Source organism: Aristolochia californica, unplaced genomic scaffold (assembly GCF_029961685.1).
Source record: "Aristolochia californica isolate CCGP_79_NKW_82.1479 unplaced genomic scaffold, dmAriCali1.0.hap1 SCAF_11, whole genome shotgun sequence".
Classification (NCBI taxonomy): domain Eukaryota; kingdom Viridiplantae; phylum Streptophyta; class Magnoliopsida; order Piperales; family Aristolochiaceae; genus Aristolochia; species Aristolochia californica.
Window position 1 is genome coordinate 2,489,914 of NW_027181782.1, and position 13,172 is coordinate 2,503,085.

A 13,172-nucleotide genomic window follows, 5' to 3' on the forward strand; every position below is an offset into this window, starting at 1 on the left:
ACAGAGTCTCACTCTACGTACATTCTTTAGGAACCTGCCAAGGAAAGTTCCAGTGGGACCCTGCCCAAACGCGTATAATGGGGTCGCTTCGCGTGAGTCAGTTGTGTTGCATCGCCGGTGGCGAAAATGGCGAAGCCTCTCACCGTACGCATACCCAACTATCGAGAGAATTACGAAGGTTGGCAGACAGAAACAGGCAGTTCCGATTTATCCAGAAGCTATGGCGATTCCGGCACTTCCCTCAGTTGCCAGGAAGTTTACGAAGGGCGTCAGAGGACTCCGGTGGTAGCTGATGGGTGCGATGCATCACGGGAGAATTTGTCTGTACGAAGGCCAAAAGGAATACTTCACCGACTTATGGGCGCATGCTTTAAACCTTGGAAGATCGAAAATGTGGACACAGTGAATTGCTCGCCGGACGTTAGAGCTTATCCTGGTATTTTTTCTTTTTGATCGGTTTTTTTTTTTTTCCTCATATTCGTTTGTTTGATTTTTCCTCGGAATTTCTGATTAATGACGAAGTGTAATGGGTCCTTTGGGTTTGAGTTATGTGCTTAATAGAAACAAACTTTGAAGCATCTACCTGCTTCACGCAAATCTGAAGTCTTTTTATAAGGTTCAGATATTCAGGATTTCAGTGAACAAACAAGATAAAAGCTCGTTTCACCTAATGAAATTCCTGCTCCCCAACTTCTGTGCTAATATGTAGACAAGTCCGCCTCCAGTTTCCAGCAAGTTAGTCGAGATTTTACCCTTGCTATAACCATCCATAATCTCTCTCTCTGTGCTGGCAGTTCTATAATTTCAAGATGTTTCAGCAGGTTCGTAATTTGCTGAGTCAGAATGATTAGGCTGCTCTCTCAGATGAGCTATCAATCTTCCTACCCTTTCTGTTATAACCATGATCCCTAACCAGATTGTATTAGCTTAAGTAGAAAAATTACAAACAGACCATAATGCTCTTCTCTCTTGTTACATATCCCGAAGCACTCTTAACATTATAAAACCAGTACATGCGACTCTTAACTAAATGACTCGAAGGGAGAAGTAAGCTTCAATACACTTATGCTCTAAGGCAAAAAGACTAAAATACTCTCCTTGGGTAATGCATTATACAACAGCATGAAATATAAACATTTAATCATATTAAGATTGATGAATTTTGCAACTTTAGGGGTTTAAAAATTAATCCAGTGGTTTGCAAGTTGAGATAATTTGGGTTACACAATCAAAGGCTCAAATAGGTGATCAATTTTCAGATACATGGTTGTGGTTCACTGTTGAAATTTGTCTACATTTTCCTAGTTTGATCCATTGATTTTAAAAACTGACTGATCCTATTTTCAGATTAAACACCAGATGGAGGAGATTAAAACTTATTGTAGTCATTTTAAATTTGAAGAGAAAGCCATGTCGTTGCAGAATATGACTAGAACACTTTGTTATGGGAAACTATGTTGACTTTCTTTCTCTGGAAGCATGGGTTAATTGATGAGCTAGAGCTCTGATCTGTACATTTCATTTATTTGTGTCAGTTGCATCTGCAACTTTTAGGAGCAAAGGAAGGACGCATACAGATGGAGGTACTAACCCTGGTTCATACAATTCTATCCAGACACCCTGGTTCTTGCCAGACTATCCAGCAAAGAGTAGTTTTAGATTCACGGTTGATGGAGTTTATAAAGCCACAGGAAACTTTTCTCTGTCGTACAAAATCGGCCAAGGTAGTTCTGGAGCAGTGTATAAAGTCAAGCTCAATGATGGAACATATGTAGCAATTAAACGTGCCAAGAAGGTTTTGAAAGTTTATAATGATTCATGTCTTTCATCAGTTAGGACTATTTGTTCAACTGTAAATGAAGCCAGCTATAATTAACTAGAGTTTTACTGTATCTGCATCAGGCTGCATATGATGAGCATCAGAATGTGGAATTCCAGAGTGAGGTCCAGACTCTTGCTCGTATCAAGCATTTAAATTTGGTTAAGTTTCTTGGTTACTTGGAGCATGAAGATGAGAAAATTATTGTTGTAGAGTATGTCCCAAATGGCACCCTCAGAGAGCATTTAGATGGTAACTTCTTCAGTTTGCTCTTTGCGTTCATTCCTTGTTTTTGTTTTTTTTTCTCATTAGTATTATTTAATTTTGATTAAGATATTTTTTGCATGAGGTTGACAAACAAATATTATTTTATCTGGTAAAAATATAAATATATTATTTTGAAAAGTATAAAAATTCTTTTGTTTAGATCTCTTGAAATAAATAATTTAATTCCACTTTGGCTGTTTTTCAGGTCATGTAACAGGGTTTATAAAAGAACATGTTTCATCTTAGTAATTTTTTTTATATGGCAAAGAATTTTGTTAAACAGAAGAACGACAAGGCTTATCATAAGCCAGAATTTAGGATCATCTTGCTAAGGAGGGAATTTGTCACCAACATCTTGTTGGTAATTCTTTTTACTTAACTTTTTTTGTGAAAAACAAAAAAAAATACATCAAGGTTAATCATGAGCTAGAAGGTAAGATCATCTCGCTATGGGGGCAAGCTGTCACCAACATCTGCTGGTGATGCTTTTTACTTTTAAGTTTTGTAGGTGGTCAGTGGTCACCAATGAATGTGTGTTAGAAAGTGCAAGGGTAAAACTATAATTTTGATTATATGGTTGGTGCCTTATGCTTTTCCTAGTAGGCATAAGTTGAGGAGGAGAAATTCTTCTATCTTTTGTGTACTCAACAGTAGATATTTTATGTTTTCTGACGTCTAGAAGGAAGAGGGGTGTTCTTGTCTTTTCATTACAACTCACGAAGTTATTATTAAAACAGGGTCAGATGTTAATTAGAACATCTATTGAGAATGCTCTCTTTGGGGTCAGTAACAAAGCTCTTCTTCTCTATCTTTCCTACTCTTCTACCATCTTTAATCTCGAGATTTCACTATGGACTAAGTGATGTTGACTTAAAGTTGTTATTATCTTTCCATTTCACGAATATGGTGGAGGGGGGGGGGGGGGGTCTTTTACGGATAGCACAGATTATGCCATCTAGAGTCACCTAGGCTGTGACACCAAGATGAAAAATACTTCTTTGTACAAAAAAAGCATGGAGAATACTCATATTTTTGTTAATTTATGAGTAGCACATTTATCAACTTGACTGAGGCCCTTTGAAAGACATGACCTAGACACAAGTCAGAAGCCTTTTCTGGGCTTCTGGAACTTTTGGGATAGTAAACCATACTCTAATTTGGAACGATTATACTCTCATGGGTCATCCGATTGGTGGAAATTGTTGGAATTGCCTAGTAGTGGTAAATCTTGTACATGTTAGCTGGGTGAGCAGTCTAAACATACAGCCACTTGTTGGTGAAAGAGGCAAGTCAATAATGTTTTAAAAATAGTTTATTTCAAGGTGACAAATAAAATAAAGCCTGTAACATGTCACAATAATCATTCTTTAGCTAGATTTCGAAGTGGGGAGATTGGCATTTGTTGATAAGTTTTGGCATTAGTAATCACCTCTCTTTAGCTCTGTTTTTATTCTGTAATAAATTGAGTTTGAATGTTTTGTCTGAGGCCCTAGTATTTGAGAATAACAAGACTAAATACTAGCTCTCCATTGTGGTTTTGATGCAGGTTTACGTGGAACAATTCTCAACCTTGCCAATCGGCTAGATGTTGCAGTAGATGTGGCTCATGCTATCACATATCTCCATATGTATAAAGGTAAATAATTAAGTAAGAGCTATTGTGTGCGGGAGATTAGTCCTTCACAAGATTGAGCTTGAAAAGATCCCATGCTTATCGGTTGGGAAGAGACCTCAACTAGTTATTTTGGAAGGAACTAACCTAGTTTTAACATGGAATCTGAGGCAATCCAAGTCTATGTTTGTTGCTATGTAGCCTTTGTGTGTGTTCTATACAGGGCCTAGTGTTTATATGCTCCTCATCATAAGTTAGTTGTCTGTTTAGGCCTGGATGTTAGAGTGTTGGAGGATAGAAAGCCCCCTAGAGTATACTTACCTGATCTACATCTTAGACTAGTTGTCTGTAGTAGAGTTGTTGTGTGTTGGAAAATAGTCCTACGTTTGTTTGGCCTTTTAAAGATCCTATATTTGTTGGTTAAGAAAACAATTCTTGATTTCGGCTAATCATTTGGGAGGAACTGACCCAACTTTAACAAGTTACTTGGAATATTAGTAACCGAATTTCCAGTTGGTACTGTAATTGTGGTTTGGGTAATTAGCATACGAGGTAGAATGTTGGTCCATTCTTGTTTTCATGACTTCGATTGGATGAGCTAAAGTTTATAATCACAAATTCATTTTATGCCACCAGCTTGACTAGCTATAACCCATTACAATTGTGTATTTTCTCCTCTGGAATTACTTTGTTCCTTTTTGGTGAGTACCCTGGAAGCACTTGAGAAATTTCGGCTGTTTGATTGCACGTAATTTCTAGAGTGGTTTCTTATCTCAGGAAAAAAACCTCAGTTAAGAAGCTTATTCATGGTACGATGTCTTTGGCTGCAGATGATCCTATTATCCATGGGGACATTAAGTCTTCAAACATACTTCTTACAGAAAAGTTCCGAGCCAAAGTTGCTGATTTTTGGTCTGCTTGCTCAGCAGAAACATATACAGGGGCAACCTATATTGCAAGTCTTGTGAAAGGAACAGCTGGCTATTTGGATCCAGATTATCTTAGAACTTACCAACTGACTGAGAAAAGTGACATATATTCTTTTGGGGTCTTGCTAGTGGAATTGATTTCTGGGAGAAGGCCAATTGAACCAAAAAAACAAGCAAACGAATTCGTAACAGTAAGATGGGTGTGTTTTCTTTCTTTTCTTTCCTAAATCATTCAATTTCCATGACTGTCATTTATTGATGAAGGAAAAAATTCATGCATACTTTCCCCTGTTATCATGAGCATATACGTGATCTTGATCACCACATGAATACTCTGTACTTGAAAAACAGTTCTCACCTATCATTTGTTCAAGTTCCTTAGACACTGATCACAATGAACTGGTTGTGCCTAGAGACAAACTTACAACAGCGTGCAAATATATAGTGCAATTTCCATACAAATGAGCCATGTGAAGGCTAGGTCTTGAGGCATAGTGTTGCAGTGTTTCAGTCTTGAGAGCATTGTGATGTTGTAGACGTAACATAAGCATACTTACAGACACAAGATCATCCCAAGATTACTAGTGTTTATGGAAAAAAGGAAGGAGGCTCAAGTTTCTAAAATAGAGAATCTTAAATAGAAGTTACCACTACCTTTTTTTTCTCCCCCAGAAATTTTATTAACGAATCCTTTTTTCTCATTGTTATAAAAATAAATGTTCAGAAAATTAGTAACTCGATTTAGTTGTAAGTTTTAATTGAGGGAAATTTGCTATATTGATTAAAAAGCTTCAATTAGAAAGTCCATTGCAAGTTGCAATTTCTTAATTTAGTTTGGAGTCATAGTCCCCTAAACTAAGTAACACCTAAAGTGATTGCCCATTAAACTATAGTTCAAATTGTAGTTTTCTAGTTGATTGCAGGACTCTAGATTGCTGCACTCTGAACGGAGTTTTCAACTTCATTATTCCTTGAATTCCTCCACTGTGCTACGTCACATTGACTTTGCCTCTACAAGGCTAATATGAATTTTGTCCATTCATATGAGACTTGAGGTTGATATTCATGATGGTTGGCTCCACCCACTAGTATCAATTCATCACCAATCAAGCTGAAAAAGAGTGAAATTTAGGGTTTTCGAGAAGGAGAGAGTTCTGGAATGTCTTTGTGTGGGGTCGAGTTTGACCCCCAGGGCTTTTGTGGAGTCTTGAAAAACAATTACAAAAATGCACCCAGTCACTTAAAAGCACTTAAACCCTTATATCTCCTTACATACGTATTCAAATTACATGAAACTTGAACTAGAGATAAAACTAAACACAAAATAGGATAGTGTAGCTGTTGGACTTTGTAGGAAGCGTAAAATGACGAAATTATCCTTCAATAGATTTTCTAACACTCCCCCTCATGTTGGAGCATATATATCCATAAGGCCTAGCTTGTTGCAAAACACATTGAATTTACGTTGGCCTAGTGCCTTAGTAAACATGTTGCCAATCTGATCACCAAACCGCACGTAGGGGGTGATAACTTCATTTTTCATCACAACATCTCGAATGAAATGACAGCCAACTTCAATGTGTTTCGTCTGTTCATGAAACACGGGGTTTCTTGCAATGAATATGGTAACTTGATTGTTACAGTACATAGTCATCAGCCCTTCTTGGTGTAGTTTCAATTCTCTGACCACGGACCTTACCCACATTAATTCACTGATTGTATGAGCTATGGCTCGATACTCAGCTTCAGCTTTAAAATAAACTACAACTTTCTGTTTCTTACTTTTCCAGTTAATCAGACTACCTCCGAGGAAGACGCAGTATCCGGTAGTATATTTTTTGGTCAAAGTTTAGATCTAGCAAAGTCAGCATCTGAGAAGGCCTCTATCTTCATGTGATTGTGAGGTTTAAAGAATAGTCCCTTTCCAGGTGCCCCTTTCAGATATCTCAAGATCCGTTGGGCAGCTTCCAGATGAATCTTGCAAAGACACTCCATGAACTGACTAACAACACTCACAGCAAAGGACATGTTAGGACGGGTGACCGTAGCATATATGAGTTTTCCAACCAGCCGATGATACATTGTGTTGTCTCGGAGTTCATCACTTTGTTCATGATGAAGGATGTGTCCAACCTCTATAGGAATCTCCACCGGCTTAGCACCCAATAGTCCATATTCATGTAATATGTTGGTGTCATATTTCCTTTGAGTCAGTACCAGATCTGCCTTGTTTCGATGTACTTCAATGCCGAAAAAGTATTTTAAAGAGCTCAAGTCTTTAGTCTAAAAGTGTTGTGTCAGATGGCTTTTTGTCTTTTTAATGCCTTGGACATCATTGCCAGATAAAATGATGTCGTCCACATATACCAGTATCACAACAATGCCAAACGACCTTTTCATTACAAACATTGAATGGTCACAATGACTCCTAACAAAGCCAATTGACATGACCACTTGACTAAACTTCTCAAACCATGCCCCCAGGTTTTGTTTGAGACCATATATAGCTTTCTTCAGTCGACATACCTTATCATTCTCCCCCTGAGCAATATACCCAGGAGGTTGCTCCATATATATCTCCTCAGTCAGATCACCATACATGAAAGCATTTTTAATATCTAGTTGATACAGTGGCCACCCTTGGCTAACAACAATAGACATTAAAATCTGAACCGAAGATAGTTGTGCTATAGGGGAAAAAGTTTTGAAGACATCAATCCCGTATGTTTGGTTGTAGCCTTTGGCAACCAGTCTAGCCGTGTACCTTTCAACAGAACCGTATGGTTTATACTTCATTGTGTATACCCATTTACAACTCACAATCATGGCGCCAACAAGTAGATCACATAACTGCTAGGTGCCTCTATCCAATAGTGTCTCTATCTCAACATCCATAGCTTTTTTCTACTGAAGGAAGGAAAGAGCATCCTGCACAGATGAAGGAACAATACAGGATGACAGGGACAAAACAAATTATTTGTAGCGGTCAGAAAGAGATTCTAATGATACAAAGTGAGACAATGGATAACGTGTACCTTTTCTAACACCTTTCAAAAGAGCAATTTTTTTTTTTTTTAAGAAGGATGCATAAACTATTATAAAAGAGGGAGAAAGTATACAAACCTAACTAAGCGGACCTTCCTACACAATAAGGTGTTGGAGTAAAACACCCAGCTTAGCCTGAGTGTCTGCCAAATGATTGGCAGACCTAGGGATGTGGTTCCACATACAGTTCAAAAGAGAAGTTAAATTACATATTTCAAAATAAATATCCCAATACCACCAGGGAGGAGAGGTTGACTTTGCACACCAGTCAATGACAATCTTAGAGTTGTCCTCAATAAGGAGGGGCCCACGAGATGGTCTTGGAAGACCCGAAGCCCATTGAGTAATCCGGAGAGTTCTGCAGTGGTAGAGTTGGATACTCCCAGTGGCCCGGTGAAGGAGAAAAGGAGACGACAATTTTCGTCATGGATTACTCCGCCAAACCTAGCAGGACCGGGACAACCAAAGGCGCTGCCATCAAAATTTAACTTGTAGTGGCCCGCCAGTGGAGGAGCCCATGTTGCCATTACCGGAGGACGAGAGAGATGCATCATTCCAGCTACCACCTGCCAGTTCCCTCTAAGATTAGAGCCGTTGAGGGTATTGAATTCCTTCGAGTCATGAGCCAGGTTGAAACTTGCCCAACAATCTTATTTATCATCATTTCAATAGGGGAAGATTTGAATTTGAATCTCTGACTATTTCTTTCCTTCCATAAGGCCCATAGGATATGACCTACACAACAAGATATGAGCAGTTTTCCGAGCTTTGGGAGTCTAGCACTAGTAACTAATAGAATAGTGGATGATAAATATTGGGAGGAGCAATACTAGAGACCGGTTTTATTGAGGAGGTAGTCCAGATAGCATGGCAAAGTGGCAGAGGAGGAGGACATGGGTGGCAGTTTCGGGAGTATTTTGGCAAAAGGGGCAAGAAGGGTCCTGGACAGAGGTTCCGCACCGAATAAGGGAATCAAAGGTGAGAGTTTTGTTTCCGCAGGCGCTCCAAATAAAGAATTTTGCACGGGGAGGGGCAAGTAGGGTCCAAGCAATGGCCACAGGGTGAAGGTTGAGGCGGGTTGGGGTTGCTGAGGAATTCATAAGCCGAGGCAATGGAAAAGGATCCTTTGGGGCAACGGATCCAGATAAGTGTATCAGGCGAGGTTGTCCAGGGTTTTACCTTGGAGAGGCTAGTAAGGAGATTTGATGCCAAAATGGCTTCAGAGTCCAAAAGACTTTCCAAAAAGCAATTGGCAGGTGTAGGTCACTTACCTCAGGATCCATAGACAACGGGGAGTTCTTGGTCCAACGGGAGTGAGGGAAACAGTTCATCTTAATTAGCTTTTCGTCTATGATATACCTGTAATGGCTTCTCCGCAGTAACATCAAGAAGTGGACTAGGGATATCATCCACAGGAACTGGGGCAACAACTTCAGGCATAGAGACAGGTGGGGGGGACCTCAATGGAAGATGAAGAGAAGAAAGGAGTATCTTAAAAAAAGGTCACATCAGTAGAGATAAACATTTTTTTAGTAGATGGACAATAGCATTATATCCTTTCTATGTGCGTGAGTAGCCCAAAAAATAATTGAAAAATAGGTGATTTGGGGAGAAAATGGATTTCTGGAAGAGGGGCAGCTTTGTTGCCTTGGAATACGAGCCAAAAATGCCCATCCCAAAATGACTAGCTGACTTAGAAAACCTCTTTTTCAACTAATAAACTCAAGATTTTTGTACTCACTAATCCAAGTGGGACTATTCCTTAACACTCCCCCTCACGTGTAAGCCCTATTTTATGGCTTTACAAGTGGATAATTTAGGTGTAGGCTCTCTTTTTGTGGTTCTACTAGTGGACAATTTAGGTGTAAGCCCTCTTTTATGGCTTTACAGGTGGATAGTTTTAGGTGTAAGCCCACATACCTGTTCTGATACCATGTAAAGTTGGGTCCAAGGCCTATCCTACGTGAGTAGCCCAAAAAAATACACTTGACAGCACGAAGTGACAACTTGTCTCTAGAGGCCCCAAATACGTATGCAAAATAAATACATCCGAAGACTCAAGGGGTGATCGAAAACAAGGTGATAGATGGTAGTAATGTCTGGATAGGAATTTTTCCATCAATAACAGAAGAAGGCATTCGATTAATAAGGAAGTAGGCAGTTAGGAAAGCATCACCCCGGTATGATTTTGGTACATGCATATGAAGATGCATAGTACGAGCCACTTATAACAAATGCAGTTTTTATGTTCAGCTATGCCATTCTGTTGTGGCGTAAAAACACACAGACAGGTGTGTAATGCCATGATTTTTATAGAAGAAATCAAGTTTTTGATTCATAAATTCAAGGCCATTATTAGTGCGAACATAAGTATTGAACTGAATTTTTATTTCACTATAAAAATGTTTGAACACATCACATTAAATTCTCCCTGTAGGAGATACACCCAAGTACATCAACTATAATCATCTATATAAGACACAAAATACTTAAAACCATAAATACTAGGCACTGACAAGGTCCCCAAACATCAGAATGTTTCCAATTCTGCCCTTAGATGATTCTAAGGACCCTGCGAGTTTAGGGCTGATGTTGGGGTGTTGGTCACATCAGCATTTCCTGGTGCTACAACAGCTTTCTCTGCACGCAAAACGGCTATATACTGTGGACAGTGATTGAACATCCTTTGATGCCAATAATTGAGCCCTAATAGAATCAAATTTAGGTCCTAACCCATCCAAGAACTTAGCAATGTGAACTTGTTGATTTTGTTTCCTTATTTCCCTTTCACTCATGGTGATAGGATGGAAAATACTGATCTCTTGTAATATACTGACAAGCTCATTGTAGTATGTAGTGACAGACCGCTGACCTCTCCTGAGGCTAAACATCTTGGCATATAATTCAAAAACACGGGACAAGTTACTCTCTTGTGCATAAACAAATTCTAAGGAATTTCATATTTCCTTAGCAGTTCCACAATTCATAACCCGATTTCTCAAGTCAAGCTGAAACCGTTAAGTATCCTGGTCATAATCTATCTTTAGCTTCCCAGTCTTCATTCAACAGGATAGGAGGGTCATCTCTAATGAATTTTGTCTTTTTCTTACCCTTCAAATATAGAAGAACTTATCGTGACCAGCTTAAGTAATTCTGACTATTCACTCTTAGTAGTTATCACAATGGTATCCCTTCCTTTTGAACTTACAGATTCCCTTGGAGTAAAAATTTCACCTGAATAAGCCATTATGATCTCTAAATAGTCTGAAAAACAGCACACAAGTCGATGTGCACAAGTGTTGTGGGCCCCACCTTGTAGGGAAAAATTAGGGTTTTTGAAAATCGGAAGACCCAACTCACCCTAACACACAATTCTTTCTGCTATAGGTAATCCTCTGGCAGAAATCACAAATTTTATCCTTTTCAAGGCTGACTTCACCTAACCTAGTGATGATGCAGGCAGTGCAGTCCAGTAACAGGCTGCTCAACAAGGAAAATGAGAGAATTCAAGTAAAGAACACTCTTTTAATGTATAATTCCAGGATTAAGAACTTAAGTACACAAATTCATGTAACATATCACAAATCAGGACTGATGCAGGCAAACCAGGAGATGACACAGGCCAAAGGACAGTGCTGGGCTCGCACAGTCCAAAAAAGTGATATTTCTCAATCAACAATCAGTCAGTAGTTCAGGACCACTCAACAGACAGTAGAAGCCATCAACCCTAGGGTTATGGCACGATAGGAAGGAAAAAATTCAGATTTTTACCAACCAGTCGAGGCAGATTTTGGGAAATCCTTTGTCCTGAAGTGGCAGGCTTTGATGAAAGGTCTGGAGAGAGCTAGAAGACTTTAACCAGGACCTACTGCTCTGATACCACGAAAAAGAGTGAACATTAGCGTTTTGGAGAAGGAGAGAGAAAAAAGAGAAAGAAATCTGAGTTCTGGAATGTCTCTCTGTGGGGGTCGAGTTTGACCTCCAGAGCTTTTATAGAATCCTGAAAAACAATTACAAAAATGTCCCTAGTCACTTAAAAATACTTAAACCTATATATCTCCTTACATATTCAAATTACAAGAAACTTGGACTAGAGATAAAACTAAACACATAGAATAGGATAGAATTGCTCTTCAGTAAATTTTCTAACCGTTCTTTGTCCAGGAAAGAAGTGCTTATCTAATTAATGTTCTTTTGTCACTTGGATATGTTACTGAGACTTTCTACCATTTCACTCTAGAAAGACCTTGTGTTGTTACTACAGGCAATGAAGAACTTTGCCGAAGGCAATGCAATTCAAGTTTTAGATCCAAGCTTAACAAGGAATGCTGCTGCTAATTTGGCACTGGATAAGATTCTTGAGCTAGCCCAACAATGCTTGTCTCCGACCAGCCAAGGCCGTCCAACCATGTGGAGATGTGCAGGTATCTTATGGAATATACGCAAGGAGTACAGGTATCATATGGAATATACGCAAGGAGTACAGGAAGCTCTCAGCCATGGATGGTAGGACTCCATTAGTGAATTCCTGAAGGAGGAATGCTTGTATTAAGGAAATTCATTCCGCAATGTTCAAGTGGAAATCATACTCTCATTCACTGCAACATTCGATGCAGTGGAAGCTCTGGAATTTGCTTACCAGGACCATCACGATTTGAATCAGGCAAAGGCTGTGTCATGAGCTGGAAATGACGGGAGGTTTGTTAAGGTGATCCATGCTTATGTATGGTTGTATTCTATATTTTTAGTGTAAACTTATAAATGAGTATTTATGTTCAAATTGGAACATCATTCTTGAAGACGTAGTTCTGGAGAAGTCAAATAATGCAGCCTGTGAGTGTTCAACCAGGAAGGCGCTCTGTCTTGTTTGTGTCTGAGAACAAAAATGGAAGTGTAAAGGGTTGGTTATAACTTGCTTGGGGACCAGTTTGGTAGCCAAAAAAAAAAAAGAAGTTGACTTTGTTTTTACATGACCATACAAAATATTTTTCTAATTACGATTGTCAGATTAAGATTATTGATCTCTTTTTTTTAACTTTTTAAGGCTACTTGATGGTGCTCATATTTGATTGAGAAACTACAAAGTTCAAACACAATTCCCTCTTAGAAGGGTGCTCAAACATTTGTGATTTTCTTGGATTGTTCTGAACTTGAAATTGGACTACTATGAAAATGGGAGGAAGGAAAAACTAAACTTATCCTAAGATAGTTGAAATGGAGAAAGTATTTGAATATTCTTCTCGTCGTCTTTGTGGAAGTAATGTGAAATATACTCTTAATTCTGCTACATTGTTTTGTTCCTTTCATTGTCTATTTGCAGGGAATGTGAAATATTCTTGTAGTTTCTTCAAAGGAATGAGAAATACTCTCTCTTACTTGTGTTAACAATGTTTTGTTCTTTTAGTTGATTATTTATTGTTAATTGAAGTCTATTTTTTGTCAAATTATTAGTGATTCTAGTTAACAAACCCAAGATCTTTCAAAATCTAAATTAATGCAA

The 13,172-nt window shown here is 38.7% G+C and overlaps 1 protein-coding gene across 1 annotated transcript; it reads left to right on the plus strand.

Moving 5' to 3' along the window:
* The first annotated feature begins 79 nt into the window (after window positions 1–79).
* Window positions 80–12,669, plus strand: LOC137944111 (calmodulin-binding receptor-like cytoplasmic kinase 2). The gene is made up of 6 exons (XM_068789643.1): window positions 80–436; window positions 1,536–1,795; window positions 1,903–2,071; window positions 3,633–3,722; window positions 4,529–4,827; window positions 11,937–12,669. The coding sequence occupies exons 1-6, from the start codon at window positions 127–129 to the stop codon at window positions 12,180–12,182; spliced, it is 1,374 nt and encodes a 457-aa protein (XP_068645744.1). The 5' UTR covers window positions 80–126; the 3' UTR covers window positions 12,183–12,669.
* The last annotated feature ends 503 nt before the right edge of the window (window positions 12,670–13,172 follow it).